General features: G+C 43.7%; 1 protein-coding gene across 1 annotated transcript; it reads right to left on the bottom strand.

Annotated features, from left to right (window-relative positions):
* Positions 1-5,839: 5,839 nt before the first annotated feature.
* Positions 5,840-23,429, bottom strand: H2AZ2 (H2A.Z variant histone 2). Its single transcript, XM_084615277.1, has 5 exons — positions 23,297-23,429; positions 10,963-11,040; positions 9,592-9,705; positions 7,925-8,054; positions 5,840-6,171 (listed from the first exon to the last, which is right to left on the bottom strand). The coding sequence occupies exons 1-5, from the start codon at positions 23,297-23,299 to the stop codon at positions 6,110-6,112; spliced, it is 387 nt and encodes a 128-aa protein (XP_084471403.1). The 5' UTR covers positions 23,300-23,429; the 3' UTR covers positions 5,840-6,109.
* Positions 23,430-26,831: the final 3,402 nt, after the last annotated feature.

The following is a 26,831-nucleotide window of genomic DNA, read 5'->3' as shown; positions in this document are numbered from 1 at the left end:
GCTGTACCACATCCCAGTTTAGGGTTTTCACCATTTGAACTTGTGTATGGCCGCGAGGTTAAGGGGCACCAACTTCACAGCTGGTGAAGCAGCAATGGGAGGGGTTTAGGCCTTCTCCAGGAACTAACATTCTGGACTTTGTAAACAACCTACAAAACACCCACCGAGACTCTTTAGCCCTTGCTAGAGAAAAGCAAAAAGATGCTTAGGAAGATCAAAAGGCCTGGTATGATAAATATACCAGAGGGTGTTCCTTTAAAGTAGGGGACCAAGTCATGGTCTTGAAGGTGCTCCAGCCCATAAGATGGAAGCGTCATGAGAAGGGCTATTTACAGTCCAAGAGCGCCTGGGAGCAGTTAACTATCTCATAGAATCCCCTACCTCAACCCTGTTAGGATATATTCAGGCCTGTCTGCAAAGGCCTATACTCTAAGAATTTAGGTGTATTCTTATCACTTGGCTAGTTCTAGAGGTATAAAAGAAAGAATCAAAATCACTGTCTGCCAGTGTAAGGGCCTTCTCTTACTGTGACAGTCTGAGGCCCTGTTCTTAGGCTAAGGCCTTTGGCTAAGCAACAGAGGCAGCCATAAGCTGGGAAGCGACTGGTCACCTCCTCACATTCCAAACTAGTCACATTGCAAGAAGGTGCTACTGGGCTGTAAGGAATACAATCCTGTCCTGATAATGCCTATTGCCTCTAGAGAAAGGGAAGTACCTAGAAAATGTAGAAGGGAACTTAGTTTGATAGCATCCTGTCTGGCAAGAACTCACTTAACAATACTGGGATGTGAAATCCTCACTTCTGTATTGTTTTGTCATTATAGTTCCCACTTTGCTATTGTTTGTCTGTATAATCTCTGTCTGGTTCTAAGATTGTTCCTGTCTGCTGTATAATTAATTTTGCTGGGTGTAAACTAATTAAGGTGGTGGGATATAATTGGTTACATAATCATGTTACAATAGGTTAGGATTGGTTAGTTAAATTTCAGGAAAATGATTGGTTAAGGTAGAGCTAAGCAGAACTCAACTTTTACTATATAGCCTGCAGTCAATCAGGAAGTGGGTGGGTGGGTGCGAGCGAGGGAAATGGGAACAGGGAATGGGGGTGGGGAAACTGGAATCATGTTTAGCTAAAGGGGGAAAATGGGAACAGGGACACAGGTAAGCCTCTGTGGTGTCAGAGCTGGGAAGGGGGACACTAAGGAAGGAAACTGGAATTATGCTTGCTGGAAGTTCACCCCAATAAACATCAAATTGTTTGCACCTTTGGACTTCGGGTATTGTTGCTCTCTGTTCATTCGAGAAGGACCAGAGAAGTAAGTGGGTGAAGGAAAAAGCCCCCTAACAAACCCTAAAGCCGAAAGTATACCATGATAATTCTCTAAAGCCCTTTTATTCCAGAGAATTAAAGGTGTGTCAGTTTACAGCCCAGGGAGGAGAGGATGCTGAGTGGCCTGAAGGTGTCCACTATGAAGGAAAAAGTGACGGTGGCTTGGAAGAGGTGAACCTCTCAATGACCCTCGAACGTATGCAGCGACAGCAGATCAAGGAGCTGTGCACTAGCTTCACGCTGATGTTCTCAGCCACCCCAAGACGGACTGAATGGGCATACCACTCCATTGACTTAGGTAATGCTTGCCCAATTAGAGCCCAACCTTACCAGGTGTCTCCTCAAGCCAAAACTGCTATTGAACAGGAGATCCAGGACATGCTACAGATGGGTGTAATCTGCCCCTCTTAACAGTGCATGGGCATCTCCAGTTGTTACAGTTCCCAAACCAGACGGGGAGATACGGTAGTCCATGCAAAAGCATAAGCTAAATGCTTTAGCTCGCCCAGACAACTATCCAATGCCACGCACAGATGGGCTATTGGAGAACAGGGACAGGCCCAGTTCATCTCTACCTTAGACTTAACCAAGGGGTACTGGCAAGTACCACTGGATGAATCCACCAAGGAAAGGTCAGCCCTCATCACCCATGTAGGGCTGTATGAATTTAATGTGCTCCCTTTCAGACTGAGAAATGCACCCACCACTTTCCAAAAAAACTGGTAGATAGTCTCCTAGCAGGATTGGGAGAATCTGCAGTTGCCTACCTTGATGATGTGGCCATCTTTTCTGATTCATGGGCAGAACACCTGAAGCATCTGCAAAAAGTCTTCGAGCGCATAAAGGAGGCAGGATTAACTGTTAATGCTAAGAATTGTCATATAGGCCTAAACAGAGTGACTTACCTTGGACACCAGGTGGGTCAAGGAACTATCAACCCCCTACAGGCCAAAGTGGATGCTATCCAAAAGTGGCCTGTCCCAAAGTCAAAGAAACAGGTCCAATACTTCTTAGGCTTGGCCGGATACTACAGGCAATTTGTACCGCAATACAGCCAAATCACCACCCCACTGACAGACCTAATCAAAAAGAAACAGCCAAATGCAGTTTAGTGGACTGAAGAGTGTCAGAAGGCCTTTAACCAGCTTCAAGCAACACTCATGTCTGACCCTGTGCTAAGGGCCCCAGACTTTGACAAACCTTTCCTAGTAAGCACAGATGTATCCGAGCATGGTATGGGAGCAGTTTTAATGCAGGAAGGACTGCATCAAGAATTCCGTCCTGTTGAGTTTCTCAGCAAAAAACTGTCCGAGAGAAAGCCACTGGTCAATCACCGCCCATATGTTTGGGGGCAGCATTTCCACCTGCAAACTGACCATGCTGCGCTACAGTGGCTTCAGACCATCAAGGATGCTAACAAAAAACTTCAGTGGAGTTTAGCTCTGCAAGATTTTGATTTTGAAATACAACACATTTCAGGAGCGCCTAACAAACTGGCTGATGCACTCTCCCGTGGAAGTTTCCCAGAATCAACTGTTTAAAATTGACCTTGAAATGTGGAAAATACGGTTAGTTTTTATATAGTCAGTAGTATATCTAAAGGTGCATGTGTCTTATTAACTCTGTTTTCTCCTAGAGCTCCAGGAAGAAATCACAGCCAGTTTGGAACAGGCTGTCCCACACCATCTATAATTTGTGGGGCATGGCATAAGTATAAAGGGAAGGGTAACAACCTTTCTGTATGCAGTAATATAAAATCCCTCTTGGCCAGAAGTACAGAATCCCCTTACCTGTAAGGGGTTAATCAGTTCTATTAACTTAGTTGGCACCTGACCGAAAGGACCAAGGAAGGGGGGGAAGAAAGAGAGAAGAAAGGCTTTGTTTTTGTGCTGTGTGTGTTCTGAGACAGAGAGAGAGACCAAGCAAGTAATCCAGCAGCTCCTACTGAAATGATACTTACTATTCCTGTAATATTAGATGTAATAGCAAGGAATGCGTTAGCTTGTGAATTTTCCCTGTGCTAAGAGGGAGGTTTATCCCTGTTTTTTATAATTTTAAAGTTTTGCCTAGGGGGAATCCTCTGTGTTTTAAGTCTTACTACCCTGTAAAATTACCTTCCATCCTGATTTTACAGTGGTGCTTCTTTTCCTTTTTTCTTTATTATAAAGTTCTGTTTTTTAAGAATCTGATGGGTTTTAGTGTCCAAAAAACCCAAGGGTCTGGTCTGTGCTCACCTTGTTTACCTATCTGGTTGGTAGATTATTCTCAAGCCTCCCCCGAAACGGGGGTGAAGAGGCTTGGGGGAATATTTTGGGGAAACAGGAATTCCAAGTGGTCCTTTTCCTGAATCTTTGTCTAACTCACTTGGTGGTGGCAGCAGTACTCATCCAAGGAGAAGGAAGGATTTGTGCCTTGGGGAAGTTTTTAACCTAAGCTTAGGGAGTCTTTCACGTGGGTCCCCACATCTGTACCCTAGAGTTCAGAGTGGGGAGGGAACCCTGACATAGCATTTTCTGTTTATACAAGCATGGCAAACATAGGACCTTTAGAGTTCTTCAGATTCAAAGCTTTGAAAAGAGGCCAATTCTAGAGCCGGCTGAAAATAGTTAAACCAGCCTGATCAGCGTTACAAGAAACGCTAGTCTGCACATTTCACCACACCAAGCTGTTCTGCCACAGTCCTGGCTGCTTTCATATTCAAACACAAAATTAAGTCTCTCCTCAGATCTGACAGTGCACTGATAGTTCTCATAACTGAAACTCATTCTCCTGGGGAATGACTGCTAAATAAGTTGGTGGGTAAAAAAAACAAACAAACAAAAAAAAAAAAAAACAAAAAAAAACCCCCACCTCTTTCTGAATTGAGACTCATTTATGAATGCCCAGATCAGTAATATTTTTGCTGCAGTTACAAAAAGTGGACTCAATTGTGCCAACATCATCATCATCTACCAAGTTGCATTTGTGCTATAAAAAAAAAAAATCTACGAAATCTGAAAGACCGACTCAGATGCTTTCAAGCAGCCATAAGGAGATGGAAATGAGAAACTAGTTAAATGACAGTTTACACTATCAAAAAAATTTGCTCATTTAATTTCTGAAGCAGTAGGCAGCAGCAACAGATTTCAGTCCCGTTTTCACCTCACCATTTGCTCAGAAACGGTTTAAGGAAAGATCGTACCAGCTGTTGGAAGAACATCTTAAAACGGTCTCCCTAACCAGAAACTTTTGTTAACGGCAAGTGTCTCCTGACCTACAGTACTCTTACCAGAGCTAATGATTGCAGGTGAAGGGTCTGAAATGATGCTCAGAAGAGCCAGCTTGAAACTAACATTTTAGCCAAAATTAAGTTGAGCACCAAGAGTTGAGCACTTGAACTACATCACTTATTTCAAAGGTGCTGAGCACATCTCACTCCCATTGCCTTGTGTGAGAACTGCAGATGATCAACACTTTGGCCGGAGGAGAAATCTGGCCACATCCTCTCCCATCCCACACCCCTTCTGAACAGGGGCTGATCAACCTGCACTTTTGGCTAAAGAAAATGGGAGCTCTAGATACACTTGTGAAAATTAAGGCATTGTGTTTCAACATCTAAATCTACATTTGTTTAACTCTGGACATTCAAATACCAAAATGAAGATTTTACTCTGGAACAGCTTTGAGGCTTAGAAGGGAAGTGAGGCAGACACCCATCTGATTTATCCACAGCACACTGGAAAGTAGCTTGCGATGCTGCCACTCTACTCTTTCTATTCTGACAGCTGAAATCACTTGTGGGTCAGGGCAGAATCACCACTACCATGATAAGCTGTTCTTCATGGCTAAGAAAATAAGTAAGCTTTTGTAAAAAAATAAAAAATGAAGAGTTATCACAGGTCTCTAGGGCATTGTGTTAATCCACACACATACTGGACATTTTAAATGAATAGAAAACGTATCTGTGATCCTTACTAGTGACAACAGGCATATTTAAAAATGGAAAATGCTTTCTAGCTTTGAGGTCAGCCCCTCCATTTACCTGTCAGCAGCAGCGATAGCAAAGCTGCTGTCAGAAACAAAGTCAAATAGTTTCTTCCTTTAGATAACTTGTGGTGTCCTCAGCTCTTGCAAGGCACCTGGAACCCTGAATTCAGATATTGGCAGGTTAAGTGAGAGAATGATTTTTCAGCGACATTAAGTAAATTAAAATTTAAAGTAGCAAATCTATTTTGTCACTACTTTAACAGCGATAGCATTTCCCATTAAATAGATTCCTACACTATAGGCCAATTCTGTTTTTTTTGCACCATTAAAAGTTTACCCATTTGCTACCAAAATTGCCCATGCCAATCAACCAATTATATTACAAACCATCCAAGTGAAGGAGTCACGGACGTGGCTGATCGAAAGAGGGAAAGAACTTCTGCCTGTACACCTAGTCCAGTAGAGTCTGAGGGAACCAGCTTCAGAGAAGTTGTGAAGTCTCTACTACATGATTTTTGCACCTGACCACCACATGAGAGCAAATTTTGTAAAAAATGGTTTATCAGTTCCATTTTTGTATAAAACACACGGGAGAAACCTAGCCAATCAACACACGAATTGCTGCCACATGACAAGATACTTTTTGTCAAACTTTGAACCTAAAGAACATACAAATGTTTTCTCATGTCTACAGTCAATTGTCTATGCTCTTCCATTTAACTATTTCTTAAAAAATTCCACATATCCCCATATTTCTTCTGTCCCAGTTACAGTACAATGACAGGGAGGAAGAGGGTTGGTTAAAACTCCTCTCTATGCAGTTTTCTGCTGTCCCTTCTTTCCAATCAGAGACTTATGGATGTGAGGGATTACACCTGCAAAGAGAACAATGGATTAGAATAGTGGTGCACAGGACATTTTTCAGAGTAAGTTCTGTTAGTTCAAAGATTTGTTCATTATCTGAATAGCTAGAAAGCTTTCAATGTTCTGTTCTCTAAGTTTTCCACATTTTCTTGTTCTTTGACTATACTAGAATTCCCCTATACTAGAATACCCTCCGGGGGCAGAGGGTGAGAAAACCTGGATTTGTGCTGGAAATGGCCCAACTTGATTATCATACATATTGTAAGGAGAGTGATCACTTTAGATAAGCTATTACCAGCAGGAGAGTGGGTTGGGAGGAGGTATTGTTTCATGGTCTCTGTGTGTATATAATGTCTTCTGCAGTTTCCACGGTATGCATCCGATGAAGTGAGCCGTAGCTCACGAAAGCTTATGCTCAAATAAATTGGTTAGTCTCCAAGGTGCCACAAGTCCTCCTCTTCTTTTTGCGAATACAGACTAACAGGGCTGTTACTCTGAAACCGGTAATAAGGCACATTCTCCAGTTGTAATTTCATCCCACCCCAATGGATCCCACCTTATCATTTCAATCGTAGGTTTGTTGATCCAACAGCCCATTTCTAAGCTGTAAAAGCTAAAATGGAAGTTGTAAGGGTACATAAAACAGACATAATTAAGTAGCCCTCCTCTTACTGCTAAGGCTGACTATGGCTAGGTCTGCAGCTTGAGCAGTGCAGACACTGCACGCCCAGCTAGCACAGGCAGAACAGCAGTGCAGACGGGGAGAACAGGTAAGCCAGAACCCTAGAGGACGTATCCAACACGGCTCTCTACGTGCGTAAGTGGTACCTCCCACATCTGCACTATTTTCCTGCAGCATACTGTCCTGCCACCAGAGCCTTTCCCCATCGCAGTGAAAAGTTCAGGCAGCAAGGAAAGACTCTGGCATCTCCCCACTGCCTTTACTTGCTGCAGCGAAAGGCTCTGGCAAGCTCTGCACTGCCAAAGCCTCTCCTCACTGCCTCTCCCAAGCAGAGCCTTTTACGGCTGTGTGTAGCTACACAGTATAGTGTGGATGCAGCCTGTTTTTCACTGCAGCACGTAGCTACGTGTACCCTGCACGCCACCAGGTATATCCCAATATTCCACTTATCTCAGCAGAACATCCACATAAGGAAAACACAAAGGCATGGATGCAGCAACAGAAGAGTTAAGTAAGACCATTCATTTAAGTCTCACAAATTACTGCAGGCTATTTTGTCCAGTATAGAATTACAATGAACTCAATATCGTTATTACACAATATATGAAGAGCACTTCTGTGAAGCTTAGTCCTCTTCCTACCTACCTCATAGAGCCCAGTTCTATCTGTAAGGAAAGTTCCAGTAGTCAGGGTTATAAAGAGGGAGGGTGGAGAGAGAAGGTGCAATCCCAGGATCTTTAATAAAAGTGAAACACCCAGATTTCCCTCAATTTATAGCTACTTTAAGTTTAATGCTCATGGAAGGTACTGAGTGGATTATCCTCAGAATATGCACTACAAGGAGAGAGTAATTCAGTGACCCATCCAGTCCTCTCTCTCGGAAACTGCCAAATTTCAGTTGCTATGATGTTTAAATGGAAACAGATACAAATCTGGCCGGAATGTCTGCCATTATTGATCTATGTGAAGTAGTGTGACAGAAGAAATTAAAGTGACTTTAACTTATTGTCTGTTACCTTCCTTGCAGTTGGCTGTCCACTTTTGTATCAACCCAATCAGTTACAAAGCCCAACTATACATACCTCCACCAGCAATGGTAGCTTTAATAAGGGAATCCAACTCTTCATCCCCACGAATAGCAAGCTGCAAGTGACGAGGAGTGATACGCTTTACTTTGAGATCCTTGGAGGCATTACCTGCCAGCTCCAGCACCTGACAAATTAGGAGGCTATTTTAGTAAGAGTTAGACCTGTTAAAGTTTACAGAAAGCAAAATGTGGGGTCAGCTGGAACATGAAATCATGAATCTCTTAGGTACTTACATGACGCCCATTACTGCAGTATGAGTACCACCTCATTATGCTTACAACACCCCTGTGCAGCAGGGCAGTGCTACTATCCCCATTTTACAGATGGGAAATTGAGGCACAGAGACACTAACCAATTTGACCAACGTCACAAAGGGAGTTTGTGGCACCGCAGAGAATCGAATCCGGGTCTCCCAAGTCCTAAGCTAGCACCGTAGCCACTGGACCTTCCTTCCTCTAACCATTCATTGATTCCAAGGCCAAAAGGGACCAATGTGATTACTTAAAATTTTACGCCTTATTGCCAGTCTGAATTTGTCTAGCTTCAACTTCCGGCCATTGGATTGTGTTGTCTGCTAGACGGAGGAGCCCATTATGAAATCTGTTCCCCACGTAGGTACTTACAGGCTGTAATCAATTCAACCCTTCACCGTCTTTGTTAAACTAAAATAGTTTGAGCTCCTTAAGTGTGTCACTATAAAGCATGTTTTCTAATCCTTTAATCATTCTCATAGGTCTTATCGGAACTCTCTCATTTATCAACATACTCCTTGAATTGTGGACGCCAGATCTGGACACAGTATTCCAGCAGCAGTAGCACAGTGCCAAGTACGGAGGTAAAACCACCTCTACCCCTCCTTGAGAGTCCCTGGTCTCTGAACTGCTTTAGCCCTTTTGGCCAGTGTTACACTGGGAGCTCATGTTCAAGTGATTATCCAGCATGACCTCCAATTTTCTTCCAGCGTCATTACTTCCCAGGATACAGCCCCCCATCTTGCAAATATAGCCTACGCATGCTTTGTTCATGGCCCCCACTCACTGTTTAGTTACAATAAAAAAAACCTGTTCTGGACAAACAAGATATACCTAGGATGGCTTGCCTTTAATATAAGTGGCCTTCATCCATTAGTTATAGATTTAAAGGTCCAATTGTCTTTTAACCAATTATCCAGTGTATTTTTTGCAGTTGACATAGCTTATGGAGAACTAGACTGATCTACTTAGTCAGTTTCACTTTTAAGCTCCTATGCAACATCACAAATCTGCACAAACAGGTCACAATCAAGTTAAAAAAATCCTTTGTGTTAAAATGAAGTTTATTAGGTTTTTACAAAATAAGAAGCCAAATTTCATGGGCCTAAACAGATTTTCCAATAGTTTAATCAACTCTTTGCATTTACAGAGTAATGCATTAGATATCACCCAGCTTAACCAACGGGAGGAAAAAAACCCCAACTATTGGCAATATTAAAATCTAAATGACATGCTGCTTAGTTTCTACCACATACATTTGGAAGAAAATTTGAGAGAGAAACTGTTTGTTGCTATTTGTTTAACTTGATTTATCCTAACAAATTACATCAACAGAATTATATCCACCTACCTATCCCTCTATTCTGTCACGTGCAACGTAGTTTTGACAGTGGTTACTTCAAAACCTACCTCAGCAGTGAGATACTCAAGAATTGCAGCACTGTACACTGCAGCAGTAGCACCAACTCGCCCATGACTCGTAGTGCGAGTCTTCAAGTGTCTGTGGATACGACCCACCGGGAACTGAAGTAGAAACATTTGTTAGGCACTTGAGATCAAAGTCTACGCTGAAGCACTAAATTCTTGCCTAATGTTGATTAAGGTCTATAATAATCTGGTGTAAGAAATGTAAATGGAGTAAAAACTTACTGAAGTAGAATACTGGATTAACCCCCACAGTGAATACAAATAAATGGCGAGCTTATTTTCAATGGGACTGGCGAGTTTTACATCTCTAAATTTTCCTCAAGAGGGACACCTCTGAAAAGTATGTTAGTTTAAAGTCAGGATTAAGTTACACGGCCTTTACATACTAGTCAGTCAAGTGTCAAATCACATACAGGGTTTGTGTTGTAAGAAGCCAAAACTTTTTAAGAAGCAGATCTGTAGCACTGAAGAGATTACACTGTCAAATCAGCAGAATAATTTACATAAACCATGCAACAGAAGAGTTTTTACTGACTACTGCCAGAACTGTCTGAATTCACTCTACAACCAAGGAAGTTCCAATACAGAACGTTACATTTTACAATTAAGTTTTTGGTCACATGGGTGGGAGTGAACTTTAAACGGTACTAAGCAGGCATAGGAACTTATTGACTAGGCACAGCAGACTGTTTGTACTTATCATAGAATATCAGGGTTGGAAGGGACCTCAGGAGGTCATCTAGTCCAACCCCCTGCTCAAAGCAGGGCCAATCCCCAATTTTTGCCCCAAATCCCTAAATGGCCCCCTCAAGGATTGAGCTCACAACCCTGGGTTTAGCAGGCCAATGCTCAAACCACAGAGCTATCCCTCCCCCAATATATAGCGCTGTGTTTCCAAAGTAGTCTGGAAGTATCCAAGTTAATCCCAACAACAACCCTAGAAGGCTGGTAAGTAACAACAAATATTAATAGGACAGACAAAAATTGACACAAGTACTACTTGGGGGCAAATAATACATTCAAGGCTTTTAAAGAAGTCTGATCAATCATTATATTTAGTTACAAACGTGTGATAAAGACCAAAAAATTCAGAGTATTGGGAATTGTAAAATTTAACTCATGTTAGAGGGTCAGAGTAGCAGGAAAAAGCATGACTGAAACCTTAGCATTTGATTTTGTAGTTATAAGTATTCATGCAAAATTTCACAATAAAGCTAGAAGTGCATTTCCATTTTCCTTCCACCTCCCCTCCCCCAAACCTGCTCCACAAAAATGAAAATTTTACTTAACAAGATTAAATATTGTATTCAAATTGTAAACACTAAAGTAATACATGATTTAGCACCACTTTACCTGCAGTCCTGCTCTTTGTGAGCGAGAAACTGCCTTTGCCTTGGCCTTTCCACTGTCCTTTCCAGCCTTGCCACCAGCCTGAATAAAAGAGCAATATTAGAATTAAGAAAGCAAGTGCGTGCACAGAGGACAAAAATCTGCACTGCTTCACCTCACCATCGCACTTGAGAATCCAAAAGTCTTACCTCTTCTGCTCAAACTTGGAAAATTTATCCCAAAAAAGATTGAGGAACATCCCTTTAAAACAAGTCACTTTTGTATACAACAGTTGGATATGCAATGTCTTGAGAGAAAAACTCCCAAATATGCTTCACTGCAAACTTTCCTCAAGCATCAAGAGTTCTCTATATTAAAATACATGCGCATGAAGGCGTGACTATTTAGTTGCACCTAACTTTCCAGGTCTGCTGCTGCTTAAAAATATTTACATAAGAAGCTGTAACCAAACCCACTCAATACATTTATTCCTAGAGCCAGAAAAATTTGAGAACACAGACATGCTATTTCAAAAGTAAGTACTTATTCTGATATAACAGCTTGTTAGCAGACAAGAATCTTAAGCAATTCTATTTCAATTCTATTCTATTTCAGCTTTCAGAGTAGCAGCTGTGTTAGTCTGTATTCGCAAAAAGAAAAGGAGTACTCGTGGCACCTTAGAGACTAACCAATTTATTTGAGCATAAGCTTTCTTGAGCTACAGCTCACTTCATCCGATGCCTTTCGTGGAAAATACAGTGAGGAGATTTATATACACACAGAACATGAAAAAATGGGTGTTTATGAGCATAAGCTTTCATGAGCTACAGCTATTATACAGCTGTATATGATACATATTATACAACTATTATGTGCAGATTTTTGAAATATGAGCTATTATACTTCATCGGATGCATTCAGTGGAAAATACAGTGAGGAGATTTATATACCCATTTTTTCATGTTCTGTGTGTATATAAATCTCCTCACTGTATTTTCCACTGAATGCATCCGATGAAGTATAATAGCTCATATTTCAAAAATCTGCACATAATAGTTGTATAATATGTATCATATACAGCTGTATAATAGCTGTAGCTCATATAAATTGGTTAGTCTCTAAGGTGCCACTAGTACTCCTTTTCTATTTCAGCTGTAATTTTTCACAACGAATTTTCATGAATTAGCTGATCACCTAATGGATATTCTTACCTGAACTATTTTATTTGGCTGAATAGGTGATTTTATCTGACAATCCCAAGAAATCTAGAGACTAACCCAACCCCCTCCAGTTTTTGTTATACCAAACTGCTCACCATGCAATTATGTTGATAAATTACCAGAGGTGTAGAACTGGGGTGGTGGTGGTGAAAATTCACAGATTCCAAGTTGATTCCAAGGATCATCTAGTCTGAGCTCCTATTAACAGGCCATAGAACTTCCTCAAAATTTCTAGAGCATATCTTGATTTAAAAATAGTCTGTGATGGACAATCCATCACAACTCTTGATAAGTTATTCCAATGATTAATTGCTCTCAGTTGAACATTTACACCTTATTTTCAATCTGTATTTGTCTAGCTTCAACTTCCAGCCATTGGATTGTGTTAGACCTTTCTCTGCTACACTGATGAGCCTGTTATCAAGTATGTGTTCCCCATGTAGGTACTTAACAGACTAATCAAGTCACCCCTTAACCTTCTCTTTGTTAAACTAAATAGATTGAGATCCTCGAGTCTATCACTATGAAGCATGTTTTCTAATCCTTTAATCATTCTCCTGGCTCTTCTCTGATCGCTCTCCAATTTATCTCATTGAATTGTGCACATCAAAGCTGAATAAAGTATACCAGCATCGGTCACATTAGTGCCAAATACAGAGGTGAAATGACCTCTCTACTCCTACTTGAGATTCCCGATTAGTCCTTCTGGTCACAGCACTGGACTGGAAGCAGATTATCCACCACAAGCCCTACATCTTTTTCACAGATACTGCTTCCTGTGGTAGAGTCCCCCCACTTATAAGTATAGCCTACATCTTTGTTCCTAGATGTATACATTTACATTTAGACATTAAAACACCCACTGTTTGCTTGTGCCCATCTCATAGAACTGTCTGGATTGCTTGGTATCTTCATTGTTTACCACTCTCCCAAACTGTGTCATCTGCAAGCTTTATCAGGGATGATTTTATGTTTTCTTCCATGCCATTAATAAAAAATGTTAATAGCATAGGGCCAAGAACCGATACCTGCAGGATCCCACTAGAAACACACCAGGTTCAGTGATGAATACCCATTTGAGAGAAGGTGCATCTCCCACCCCTGCACACACATGTAGCCAGATGTTAACCTTTTTAGCAAAGTCATCCAACCCTACTAAAATAATGCTTTCTTCTGCCAATGTTGCGAACTAGATTCACTTGTAGTGTGGATGCAGTGTGGCCTACTGGATAGAGAACTGAACTGGGACTCCAGACAGGAGACAAGGTTCTATTTCTGCTCTGCCACTGGCCTAGTGGGTGACTATGGGCAAGTCACTTCACCTCTATGCCTGAGTTTCACCATCTTCAAAATGGAGATAATGATGTTTACCTCCTTTATAGAGTGCACTGAGATCGACCGATGAAGATATGCATTATTGGGTTGAAAGAGTAGTTTTGATATTCCTGGCTCTTTTGGAAAGCAATGAGCATGCAACTTTTGATTCACCTACGATTTCCCTCCTCCTCCATTAAGCCACTTTTCAAAACAGGAACATTGTTCCCGCTTAAAGAAAAATATCTACCTCCACACTAAGGAAACCCACTACCTAACCATCTTTAGCTTTCAACAGCAGCTAAGATAAACGAAAGTGTTGAACAACATATATCCTTAAATTTAGTGTAATACTCCCAAAACTAGACAGGTCTATAAGTGTAAAGTTTCAGAGTAACAGCCGTGTTAGTCTGTATTCGCAAAAAGAAAAGGAGTACTTGTGGCACCTTAGAGACTAACCAATTTATTAGAGCATAAGCTTTCGTGAGCTACAGCTCACTTCATCAGATGCATCTGATGAAGTGAGCTGTAGCTCACGAAAGCTTATGCTCTAATAAATTGGTTAGTCTCTAAAGTGTAAAGTGTCATCTCATCAACTTGCGCATGCCTGGCAGACTGCCTAATAACTGTAAAATCTCAACCACTTCTTTCACTCCCAACACTGAATTACAAAATACAATAGTACTTATTACCTGCCAGGGAAAACTACTGTCTTGACATAGTCCCACCTCTCCCAGACCCAGTTATGATGTACGGGGTGCAACATTTCTTTCCCACTACCCTTTAATATATTTGGGCAGTTTATCAATTTATTTAAATGAGACATCACCAACCAGAAATCTAAGCAAGCTGTAAATATCTGAACCCTATATCTACCCCAACTATCCTTGCCAATTTACATTAAAAAAATCATTGCATCACAGTCTTCACAAAGTGTTGTCAAATCCATACAGGTAAATGGATTGAAAAAGGGTCTCTTCCCCTTGCATGTCCCTGTCCCCCTATTTTTCTTCCACTACTACTTGTAACATTCGTAGGTAAAAAGTTTTTTAACAGAAGTATGATTTTTAAGTTGTGTCCCTTTAAGACTAGTCCTCCTACTTTTATTTCCTTATAAAAGGCATGATAAATTTTTATTTCCTGTTGCCACCCAACAGTTCCATTATTTTTCAGGAGGTGGAAACATTTAAAAAATGCAGGGCAGGGTTTGTATATAATAAACTACTTGCACAGCTACAGTTTAGACTAGATCAGTTTTATCTACTCAAGGTGGGGGAGGGGGGAGAAAAAAAAATCACAGATGACTTTGTATATTGATTTATTAATCTTTGAGTCCCAATTGCTACTGTCAGAAAAATGAGTAAAAACAGAACAGAAAGTTCTTTCAGAGAGATTTATAGGAAAGGTACGAGTAAATTTGCTATTTGGGACTACTGATTTCAAGGATTACCCTCTCCTCACCCTAATGTAGTAAAGTTAGGGTTAGGGAAACTGGGGAATCCCCCTAAACCAGGCTTTTAATAGAAACATCCCTGAAACTTACCATGCAATGACTGCCACTGCCCCATAATTGGCGTAATTTCCCTTTGATCTCATCTCTTCATATATGTACACATTACATTTCATTACATATAAAAAAAAAATCTGAACTCCACTTTTCTGTGAGCTGCACAACAAAGAGGGGATTTACAAGTTTCCCCACAAACTCCTAAAGAAAACTAAGTCAAGTCTTCCACACACATGGACTCAAGTGACAATGGAAGTAATTGTGGAGTCAGTTAATGACTGTAGATAGGACTGGATAGAATGTTTCTTGACTAGGAATTGCTAAGGACTAACTGGCCAAAAACTAAAACATTCAGAAATATTAAGTTCTGCTAAAATTGGGAAGATTGCAGCTGGCCCAGAATTTCCACTGGCATTGTACCATATTACTACAGTGGGGAAACAGCTTCACAATGAAGTAAAGAGAACAGGGACATTATGAAACATATTATAGTAGTCTAACCAGAACCTTCAAGCCATACTGTGACGTGGATGGTGCTCTGACCTGAGTGCCACTTTCAGACAGCTACTATTACAAGTAGGGTGTAATAGTAGCTATCTGAAAGTGGCACTCAGGTCAGAGCACCCTCCACTTCACAGTATGCCTTGAAGGTTCTGGTTAGACTACTTGTCAAAGAGGACTAAGGAATACAGATGGAGTTAAAAAACTGGATGGCGACATTTTCCATTCCACATCCACAGAGGGAAAGAGAACTCCCTGACCAAGATAGAGCTTAAAGTTTATATAGCTAATGTCTATGCAGACTACATTAAAGGGTCATTACCAGCTTGAAATCTAGCCTATTTAAGAAATTATTAGAAGTCCCCCAACTAATTTTTGATACTTAAATATTTTTACACACACAAAGGATCAGGAAAGACAAAAAACAAAACCTGCATAAACAAGGGAAAAGGACTATACAAAGAAAACGGTAAAAAGTGATCAGAGCACAAAACTCAGACAAAATCTGAGGTTTTTTTTTTTTTTTTTTTTTTTAAACTGACGTTATCTAGATATCTTGGGTACTTATATGGCCCACTCTATCATATCTGTGAGCTTCACAATTTTTAATGAAAGAAAAGGAGTACTTGTGGCACCTTAGAGACTAACCAATTTATTAGAGCATAAGCTTTCGTGAGCTACAGCTCACTTCATCAGATGCATATGCATCTGATGAAGTGAGCTGTAGCTCACGAAAGCTTATGCTCTAATAAATTGGTTAGTCTCTAAGGTGCCACAAGTACTCCTTTTCTTTTTGCGAATACAGACTAACACGGCTGTTACTCTGAAACAATCTTTAATGTATTTATGAGGTAGCAAAGTACTAGTCTCTCCATTTCACAGATTGGGAATGATGGCACAGAGACTAAATGACTGTCAGAGGTCACACAGGAAGCCTCTGGTAGAGCTGGGAATTGAACCATGGTCTCCAGAGACCTAAGCTAGTGTCCTAACTAGTTGGCCAGTCTTTCTCTACGCTTTAAAAAAAAATGTATCCTGCTCAAGCAGAGATCTCTTGGAGACAAAACACGATCAACACAACAATGGCTTACATTAAACATGCATAGTATTTTGGTGATTAACATGTGAGAAGCACCACTGTTTAAGCAAGTGCAAAGTCTTCACACCTGTGTATAGTAATTTGGTAGTTTAACAAATACTGTACCTGCTCCAGATGTTACAGTGTTAGGCAAGTTAGGCTAGTTTAAAGACTGAAAAGGTTAAGAAGAGAAGCTGTGTTTGGAAACTCATTTGAGCAACTGTTGCCACACACATGCATTGTATGTTAGGCCAGAGCTATGCTACCAGCACTTTGGCAACATACCCATAACACCAAAGCACTCCTAGTGTTTATGCTGCTTAAGAACATAAGAATGGCCATAATGGGTCAGACCAGTGGCCCATCAAGCCTGGTATCCTGTCTTCTGACAGTGGTCAATTGCTCTCTGAAGCACTGGCACTATTGGGCAATCCATCCTGTCATCCACTCCCAGCTTCTGGCCATCACTGGTTTACGTAAAAGAATAAAATGGACACAAATCAGATGTCAAGAACTATAACATTCATAAACCAGTCAGAGAATACTTCAATCTCTCTGGTCACGCGATTACAGACATGAAAGTTGTGATATTACAACCAAAAAAAACTTCAAATCCAGACTCCAGCGAGAAACTGTTGAATTGGAATTCATTTGCAAATTGGATACAATTAACTTAGGCTTGAATAGAGACTGGGAGTGGCTAAGTCATTATGCAAGGTACCCTATTTCCCCTTGTTTTTTCCTACCCCCCCACCCCCCCGCTGTTCTTGTTAAACCCTGAATTTGTGCTGGAAATGGCCCACCTTGATCATCATACACATTGTAAGGAGAGTGGTCACTTTAGTTAAGCTATTGCCAGCAGGAGAGAGGGGTGGGGGGAGAGAAAACCTTTTGTAGTGATAAACACCCATTTTTTCATGATTTGTGTGTATAAAAAGATCTTCTACACTTTCCACAGTATGCATCCGATGAAGTGAGCTGTAGCTCACGAAAGCTTATGCTCAAATAAATTGGTTAGTCTCTAAGGTGCTACAAGTACTCCCTTTCTTTTTGCAAATACAGACTAACACGGCTGTTACTCATAGACCTCTATTGTATCCCCTCCCCTCCTTAGTCATCTCTTTTCTAAGCTGAACTCTCCTCATATGTATGCTATTCCATACCCCTAGTCATTTTTGTTGACCTCTCTGTACCTTTTTGAATTCTAATGGATCTTTTTTTGAGATGGGGGCCCAGATATGCACACAGTATTCAAGGTATGAATGGACCATGGATTCATATGGTGGCATGGTATTTTTCTATCCCTTTCCTAATGGTTGCTAATATTGTTAGCTTTTTTGACTGCTGCACACTGAGCAGGTGTTTTCAGAGAACTATTCACGATGACTCCAAGATCTCTTTCTTGAATGCTAACAGCTCATTTAGACCCCATCACTTTGTATGTACAGTCTGGATGTTTTCCAATGTACATCATTTTGCATTTATCAACATAAAAAATTCATTGCCAGTTTGTTTCCTAGTCACCCAGTTTTGTGAGATCCCTTTGTAAGTCTTTACAGTCAGCTTTGGACTTTACTACCTTGAGTAATTTTGTATCCTCTGCAAGCTTTGCCAACCCCTTATTTCAGATAATTTATGAATAAGCTGAACAGCACTTGTACCAGTAGAGATCTTGGAGGGACCCTGCTATTTACCTCTCCACTGTGAAAACAGACCATTTATTCCTATCCTTTGTTGTAACCAGATCCATGAGAGGACCTTCCCTCTTAGCCCATGACTGCTTACTTTGTTTAAGAGCCTTTGGTGAGGGACCTTATCAAAGGCTTTCTGAAAGTCCAAGTACACTATATCTGCTGGATCACTCATGTCCATATACTTGCTGACACTCTCAAACCATTCCAATAGATTGGGGAGATATGATTTCCCTTGACAAATACCACATTGACTCTTCCAACATACCATGTTCATCTATGTGTCTGATCATTCTGTTCTTTACTATAGTTTCAACCGATTAGCTTGGTATTGAAGTTAGGCTTACCAACCTGTAATTGTCAGGATCGTCTTTGGAGCCTCTTTAAAAAAGAAAAATCAGTATTACAGTAGCTATCCTCCAGTCTCCTGGTACAGAGGCTGATTTAAGTGATAGCTTACACAATGCAAGTAGTAGTCCTGCAATTTCACATTGAGGTCTTTCAGAACTCTTAGGGTGAATACCATCCAATACTGGTGACTTCTTATTGTTTAATTTATCAATTTATTCCTAAACCTCTTCTACTGACAGCTCAGTCTGTGACATTTCCTCAGAACTGTCACCTAAAAAGAATGGCTCAGATGTGGGAATCTCCCAGACATCCTCTGCTATGAAGACTGGTGCAAAGAATTTATTTAGCTTCTCCGCAACAGCCTTGTCTTCCTTGAGTGCTCCTTCAGCTTATAGTGGAAAGGCTGCTTTTGCCTGTACAACTTATTCCAGACTCCACACAAGAGCAAAATAAGTTATACCAACAAAGGTGCAATTCTGCCAGGACATCTGTGTCAGTGAGAGATCACAACTCTTCATACCCCTGACCAATTTAGCTGTGCCAGCAAGAGCGTAGTATAGTCCTGACCTATTTTACTGCAGAAGAGGACAAATGTATATAAAAATCAGTAAAGTTTTCAGAGCGTCAGTGCTCTCTAATCCTGACCACTAATCATTCTTCTGGCAAAGAATGACTAAATGAGACTTTGTTCCAAAACAGTCAGTTCTATCCCTTAAAGAAGAAGGCCACTGATTATAAATTGTCTAAATTAGCTATCCAAACTATAACATTTTCAAAACAGTTTACCTGTCATAGATTTGCCATTTACATGCCTGTGAAGGTGGCTGTTTTCGGTTTAATATCAAATAGCACTGAGTCAGCTTTACCATTAGAAAGGACCAGAAATCAAAATTTCAAAGTTTGTTGTAAGACTTTTTAGTTAATCCTTTGAAACCAATTTCTGTTGCTTTCTAGCAGAGAAGCTCAACCTCTATTCTAGTTTTCATAAAATTGTCAAAATGGCAGGTTCTTGTCTGCTCATTAGTGTGTACTATATTTGGCATGTGAAATCAACTCGTCAAAAAAAATCCACTAGGTCATTCTGAATACATCCCCTGACATCTGACATTTTTTAGGGCACAAATAAGACTCCACCACCCATCTATCTTGGCTACACTTTGCATGACTGCTATACTAAGTTCCATAAGTTCTCTCTCTAAGTAGCATCCAGAGGGAGTCTTTCAGTTGGCTCCTTTACCTACAAGATTTATCCTACTCACCATAGGTGCTCAAACGGCACACGTGATTTGGAACGGACATGGGTTGGCCAGAGAGGGTTGAAACTTTGCAGAAGTTCAAGAGATACAATAGCTTTGAGGAATAAGACGAAAATAGAATACAGCAAGGTTTCAGATATAATACTTCCACTTGGGTCTTGCAGTTTCTGAGCAGAAGAGCAATGATTTGTCTAAAAAGTCTCTTGTTTTCATCAGTGAAGCTGCATTTAAGGAGCCCAACCAATGAGCAAGCAAACTGTCTTTGCTCTGCTTGGTTTCTGAGTGCCAATCCACAGCAAAGATTCAGGAGCATAGCTGATAGTTCCACCTCTATTTAAGTGTGCAGAGAACACGTAATAGCCATAGAGCTGTTCTATCAGAATGAGTACACCCCGGGTTGCTGAGGTTGTTCACCAGGATTTGAATCTTAGGCAGTTAAGTCACACCTCCATCACTTAAGGTTGTCTGCAGAATCAAGATGACTATAACATTGGACCAAGTTTTCTTCACTATCATAGTGAGACTTTACTTTTTTGAAATCTAATTTCTACAGAAACAACAAAATACCTCTCAAGGGAATCTCACTATAAGCCACAGGTAAACAAATGCTTGAGCAGGATTTGCCTACCTTAGTAATTTACACTTTGTAATTACAATAGTTCTTTGTACTGGCGTTTTCCTTTAGTACAGGTTGCAAGCCAAGCTTGCCGTTACCATACCCACAGCCCAGGAGCAATGACTTGGAAAGTAACCTCAGTACTAAGCATAAGTGACAATTCCTATCATTAGGCTAATTTAAAGTACTTAGATGGTGGAATTAAAGAGGACTAATGATATTTTCCTATTCAGGAGAGCAAAAAAAGACTTTCGCTTTTGGATTTAGAAATTTACATTTTTCTTGCAATCTTAATGGAGTTGTAATTAACATGTTTTATTGTTTAATTTAAACATCTCCTGTGCAGGATCACTGTTCAGCACAACTCTGGAAACAATGTTTGCTGAGTGAAGCTGATGTTCCAGCAGAGACAGAACACAGTGGTTCCCCCCCCCACTTTCAGTTCAAGAAAGTTGTTTGGTTTAAAAGAATTTTCAACTATTATGTGTTGCCTTAGTAGATTCCACATAACTCCTTACCTGCACAGCCACATTCTAGCATTTAAAGAGGAAAAAAAAACAACCCCCCTGCAAAACGATCAAACTTTAGCCCTAATCTTATGTGACAATTACTTTAAGTCTCAGAGTGAGTCATTTGAGCGTGTTTTATTTCTGCTTTTATACATTTTGAAGAAAGAGGAAGAGTCTCAGTACTAAGTGTTATTTTCTTAAGCAATAAATCTAGATATTCAGTCTTTTCTAACCACCATTCTAAACTTCCTCGGGTTATTTAGGCACTGCCATGGGTGAAGTTTGATGTGCAATAAATATTTTAGTGTCTTGTGACACTATGGGGCTCTCTTACCCTATTGATATTATGTATTAAGTCCAAGATAAGGACTAGGCAAATAAATATCAGCACTTCTCTGGGAACCGGTGAATCTTCGCAGATCAATGGCCACCCCAAGGAAAACAGCATTTAAAATCTGGTAAATCCCTGTATTCTACTAACCATCATGATTATGCTACTAGAAGATATTCCTAGAATATGCTACTACATTTAACCTGATGTTGTGTTTATAATATTGCTTGTTTACAACATAGCAGCAGTGCCTCACTTAATTTGACACTGCATTTAATAATACAATTTGTTAATCATTTGCCAAAAGCTAGGAGATGAGATCATCATACAAAATTAAACGCAAGGACAATTTCTTAAACCTTGCAAAGCACTCCTACTTTAACCCTTACTATTACATCCCTTTGCTTTGGGTCAGGAAAGGCCATACGCACAAAAGGGAAAATGCCCATCTGCAATTAAAAAATGAATTTTCAGTTCTTAAGACAGAAGCAAATATGGCGATGTGCATTTTTATTTAAATAAGTCTATACAGTCTAGGTGCAGTTCTCAAGCTTCTGCAAGTTCCCAATGTGATCTTGTTCAAAGTTATTCCTGCCATAAGTGTGCACAACCCCGTATAAACATTAATGTCAACACTCCCATGAGGCTGGTAAGTACTATCCCCATTTTACGGATGTGAAAATGGTTGTAGTTTCCATGAGTTTGAAATTCAAGGTCACAAGTTCGCAACAGAACAGTCTTCCCTCATCATCCTGTGCTCATTTGTCCAGATTCTGTACGACTTAATGGGGTTACAGCTTTCTTTAAGAGCCATCACTGAACTGTAATTTGACAGTGAGAAGATCATCAGTGGAGTACAGAATAGATATTAACTCATGTCTAGAAATTAAACTTGAATACTGTGGTCTAATAACTTTGAGCAATGACATCCTGCTCGTGCTATCATGGTCCCGGACCCATGGGTTTCACTACCTTAGGCAAAAATATAACTCAGACTTTTCTAGCATTACCTACTCCATTAAAGGAAGACAATGTTTAACTGCAGAAGACAGTTAAAAATGGTTAGTTTCTTCCAAGACCCTCAATCCACAAAAAGTTTCAAGGAAGTTACCTTAAGACTATTTACAACCAACGCAATTTCAAAGCCACATGTGGTAGAAAGCAAACTTTTTGAAAAAGCATAATTCATGTATATGAGAATCAAATAAACTTTATTTACGCAATCTCCCTCTTGAGTTGGCTCCTGGAAGCCTGATCAGAGAGGGCCGTGCAGTTATTAATTAGCGATCACATACAGCTCTGCAGCCAGAGATTTGCAAAGAGAGCAGGCATCGCTACGATCTCAAGGGAGAGGATACAAAACTAAGCTCGTCCGAAGGTTCTTTTCTACCTTAAGTTCCCTGTGTATCACGTGCAGTTTTGAAAATCTTCAGATTACTTCCTACAACCTCCTTCGAGCCTGGAGTCCTTGGGGCAGCTACCGCTTCCGCAGCGGGGACAGAGCGGTCACAGCCCCCTGCCCGCTGGGGCTGCACGGCCGGGAGCCGCTGAAACACGAGGTGACGGTCGCAGGGCTCGACGGGGGGCACCGCAGCCCGGCCGCGCGGTCTGACAGCCGAGGGCAGGGCCGCTGCCCGGGGGGGGTCACCAGCCCGCCGCCCCGGGCCGGCTCCCCAGCGCCAGGTGCGCGCTCGCCCCCGCCGGCTGGACTTGCACCCGCTCCCCGCGGGCGGCCCGGCTGCTTTGGCGACGCTTCCGCGGGCCCCACTCGCCTGCCTAGGAGTCCCGAGGCGCCGGGCGCGAGCGGCTCGGCCGCCCCGCGCGACCCCGCCACGGGAGCGAGGGCAGGGGCGCTCCCCGCCTAAGGGACCCCGCGGAGCCAGGTGCCCTCTCTCAGCGCTGCTGCTTTGGAACCGGGCGCAGGCACCCGGCACTTCCCGCCAACAGGAGCCCGTCCGGGTCGGCCGCCGGCCCCATCCCTCACCATGGTTTCGCCGCTGCCGTGTGAGGTCCGGTCCCGATTCCGCCGCGCTGGAGCCGCCTCAGGAGCCGCGAGACAATAAACCGCCTGAGCGCGAGGAGGGAGCCTGGCCTGCCGCGGCCGCTCCAAGCCAATCAGGCCGCCCCATGCTAGTTTGAACCTCCCGCTCCGACCAATCCCGCCATCGCTTCTTGCCTCCTCGGCTAGCTGGCCCCGCCCCGCGGCCCGTTTAACGGCTGTTTTTCCTTTGCACACGGCACGCAGGGGCGAGGGAAGTGAGGCCGAGGGGGCTCGGCGTGGGAGGGAGGAATGGGAGAGTGACGTGACCAGTGGCCAATAATAGCAGCAAAACAGTCGACGGAAGGCGGGGTTACACGAATGACTGCTCTCGCAGCCAATGGAAAGAACAGAAAGTTTCCCGCCCATTCTCTCCCCTTCCCCCAACTTGTTTGTTTGCGCTCGGAAAAAATGGAGGCTGAAGTTCCGGGCAGAGACTCCTCCCCGGCCGCCCACGTAGAAGAGCACTACTTACCCCCCGCATACACCCCTCCTCCCCACAGCGGGGACCGACCCCAATCTCCGCCCTCCGCTGCGCGGGATGGGGCACCCCCCAACTCCCCGCCACGGGCTGGGCCACCCCCTCCCACCCTGCCATCTCCCCCCTCACATCCCCTCCACTGCCACCTGGGGGGCAGCCCCGAACCCCCCCTCCACCCCCCCTTCAGTGGGGCATCCACCCAGCCCCCCATACACCCGCAGCTCCAATACTCTCCCGCACCGTCTACAGGGTGGGGAACCTGCAGCCTCAACGGATGTGACCTTCCGCCCCTAAGGGGTGCCGGCCCCACCCCCAGGCAGAGGCCCCGCCCCCTAAGAGGTGCCGGCCCCACCCCCAGGCAGAGGCCCCGCCCCCAAGAGGTGCCCGCCCCACCCGCAGGCAGAGGCCCCGCCCCCTAAGGGGTGCCCGCCCCATCCCCAGGCAGAGGCTCCGCCCCCAAGAGGTGCCCGCCCCACCCCCAGGCAGAGGCCCCGCCCCCTAAGAGGTGCCCGCCCCACCCCCAGGCAGAGGCCCCGCCCCTATCACCTCATATGTGTAGCAGCCCCCAAGATGCCTTTCCATCTACACAGGTAGGTTCCCCACCCCAGCACAATTATTACATATTTGCATTACCTGCGCACTCAGGCCTCTCTCAGGCTCTGGGCTCACAGTGCTGGGCTCTGTACATGTCTGAAGAATACACACCTGGTCCGTGCCCTCACTGCGCTTCTCCTTGGGACAGACAAGTGCCATAGGAAGGGTGGGGGCAGAGCAATACAATGACATCTGCACATTTCTGTTTACTATTATTATATACATCATGGTAGCACCATCTAGAGGCCGCAGCTGGAATCAGGCTCCCACTGTGCCAGGTGCTGTACAAACATGGTAAGAGACAGTTTCTGACCCAGGGAGCTGACAATAAATAAATAAGACTGGGTGGCAGGAGACAGGACTTGTCCAAGGGCAATGGCCCAGTCAGGAGTAGAACACAAATCTCCTAGTGCCTAGTTTGTTGCTCTACTCACTGGATCACACTGTCACCAAGTTTCTTTTCATTAGCTGTGCCACCCTCACCCAGAAGGGGGCGCGCATCTTCTAGTATGTACCCTCTCCCCTAATATGTCCCACTCTTGATAGAGGGTGTCCAAACTCACACGCAGGTGGGTCTGCCCAATATGTATCCCTCCATCACACATAAATAGAATAGGGTTGCCAACTTTCTAATTGCACAATACTGAACACTTTAGCCCCTTCCCCGCCCCTTCCCCGAGGCCCTGTCCTCCGCTCACTACATTCCCCCTCCCTCAGTGGCTCACTCTCCCCCACCCTCACTCACTTTCACTGGGCTGGGGCAGGGGGTTGGGGTGCGGGAGGGGGTGAGGGCTCTGGCTGGGGGTGCGGGCTCTGGGGTGAGGCTGATGATGAGGGGTTTGGGGTGCACGAGGGAGCTTCAGGCTAGGGGGTGGGGCAGAGGGGTGGATTCAGGGTGTGGGAGGGGGCTCTGGGCTGGGGTGCGGGGGGGAAGGGGTTCATCTGGGGATGCAGGCTCTGGGGTGTGGCTGGGGATGAGGGGTTTGGGGTTTACGAGGGGGCTCTGGGTTTGGGGGGGCTCAGGGCTGGAGCAGGGGGTTGGGGCTCGGGTTGGGGCACAGGTTTACCTCCGGCAGCTCCCAATCAGCGGAACAGCAGGGCTAAGGCAGGCTCCCTGCCTGGCCTGGCTCCACGCTGCACCCCGGAAGCGGCCAGCAGGTCCAGCTCCTAGGCGGGGGGGGGCCATGGGGCTTCGCACACTGCTCTCGCTTGCAGGCACCGCTCCCATTGGCCACGGTTCCCGGCCAACGGGAGTATGTAGCTGGTGTTTGGGGTGGGGGCAGCACGTGGGGCCCCGTGCCCCCCAGCCTAGGAGCTGGACTTGGTGGCTGCTTCCGGGGCACAGTGTGGAGCCAGGACAGGCAGGGACTAGCCTGCCTTAGCTCCGCAACACCGCCAACCGGTCGTTTAATGGCCTGGGTGGCAGTGCTGACCGGAACTGCCCGGGTTCCTTTTCGACCGGGTGTTCCAGTTGAAAACCAGACACCTGGTCACCTTAAAATGGAAGGCTTTCTACTATGTGCCTCTTCCCCGAACCCCACTGTGACGGGGGTTCCTGGGATGCAACCTGGACTGTGGGACTGCTGTGCCCTCCAAACACACCAGCCTGGGCTGTCCCTCACAGTGTGATGCTGATGTCAAGCTACAACCTCTGACAGGCACTGCACTTACCACCCACAGGCAGGGCCACACCCAACTGAGTTACATGAATGGTCTCCCAGCCACTCATGAACCACCAATAAAGAGGCTTCAGCCTCATGCAGTGTTTTTTCACACCCCTGACCAACAAAAGTTTTACAACAAAAGTGCTAGTGTAGACAAAGCTCTCTGCAAAGAGACTTTAGGTCTGAGTGTGCAATATTCCAATTTGCCTGACTTATAGGGGTCTGTTACGAAGTCCCACCTAACTCAGATACACAACCCACAGAGGCTAAAGTCCTACTGCAAAGTGATCTGCCCTGGAACACGTAGTCTGCACTGTCTGGGCCTTGGCAAGCTTGTCTGAGTGGTGTGTAACACCAAGAGCTGTTAATGCCAAGGGTGACCCTTGTGAGAACAGGTGATGGGACTGTCTCAGCAAATGGCCCAACTTCTCTATTACAAGAAATCAGCACGACTGCAAATCTCACGCCCTTCAGAACAAAATGTAAGGCAGGGCTTTCCCCACAATAATAAATTCCTGTCTGCGCTGTGCACCCTCTCCTTCTGTCTGGGGAAGAGAGAACCAAAGACCATATAGTAAATTCACTTCTGCCATGATGCCCACAATGTGCCCAGCTGACAACAGCTAGAGGTGTTGAGCCACCCAGACTGTTTCGCTGGGCTGAGGTAAGGCTGTGGTACCATTTCTTTGCCCATCAAGCTCTCCCCACCGCTTTGTTTTCTTTGTCCACCTGCTATTTCTAT

Source organism: Lepidochelys olivacea (genome assembly GCF_965140295.1).
Source record: "Lepidochelys olivacea isolate rLepOli2 genome assembly, chromosome: 26".
Classification (NCBI taxonomy): Eukaryota; Metazoa; Chordata; order Testudines; family Cheloniidae; genus Lepidochelys; species Lepidochelys olivacea.
Note: the sequence above shows the minus strand (reverse complement) of the source record. Positions and strands in the feature narration are given on the sequence as shown.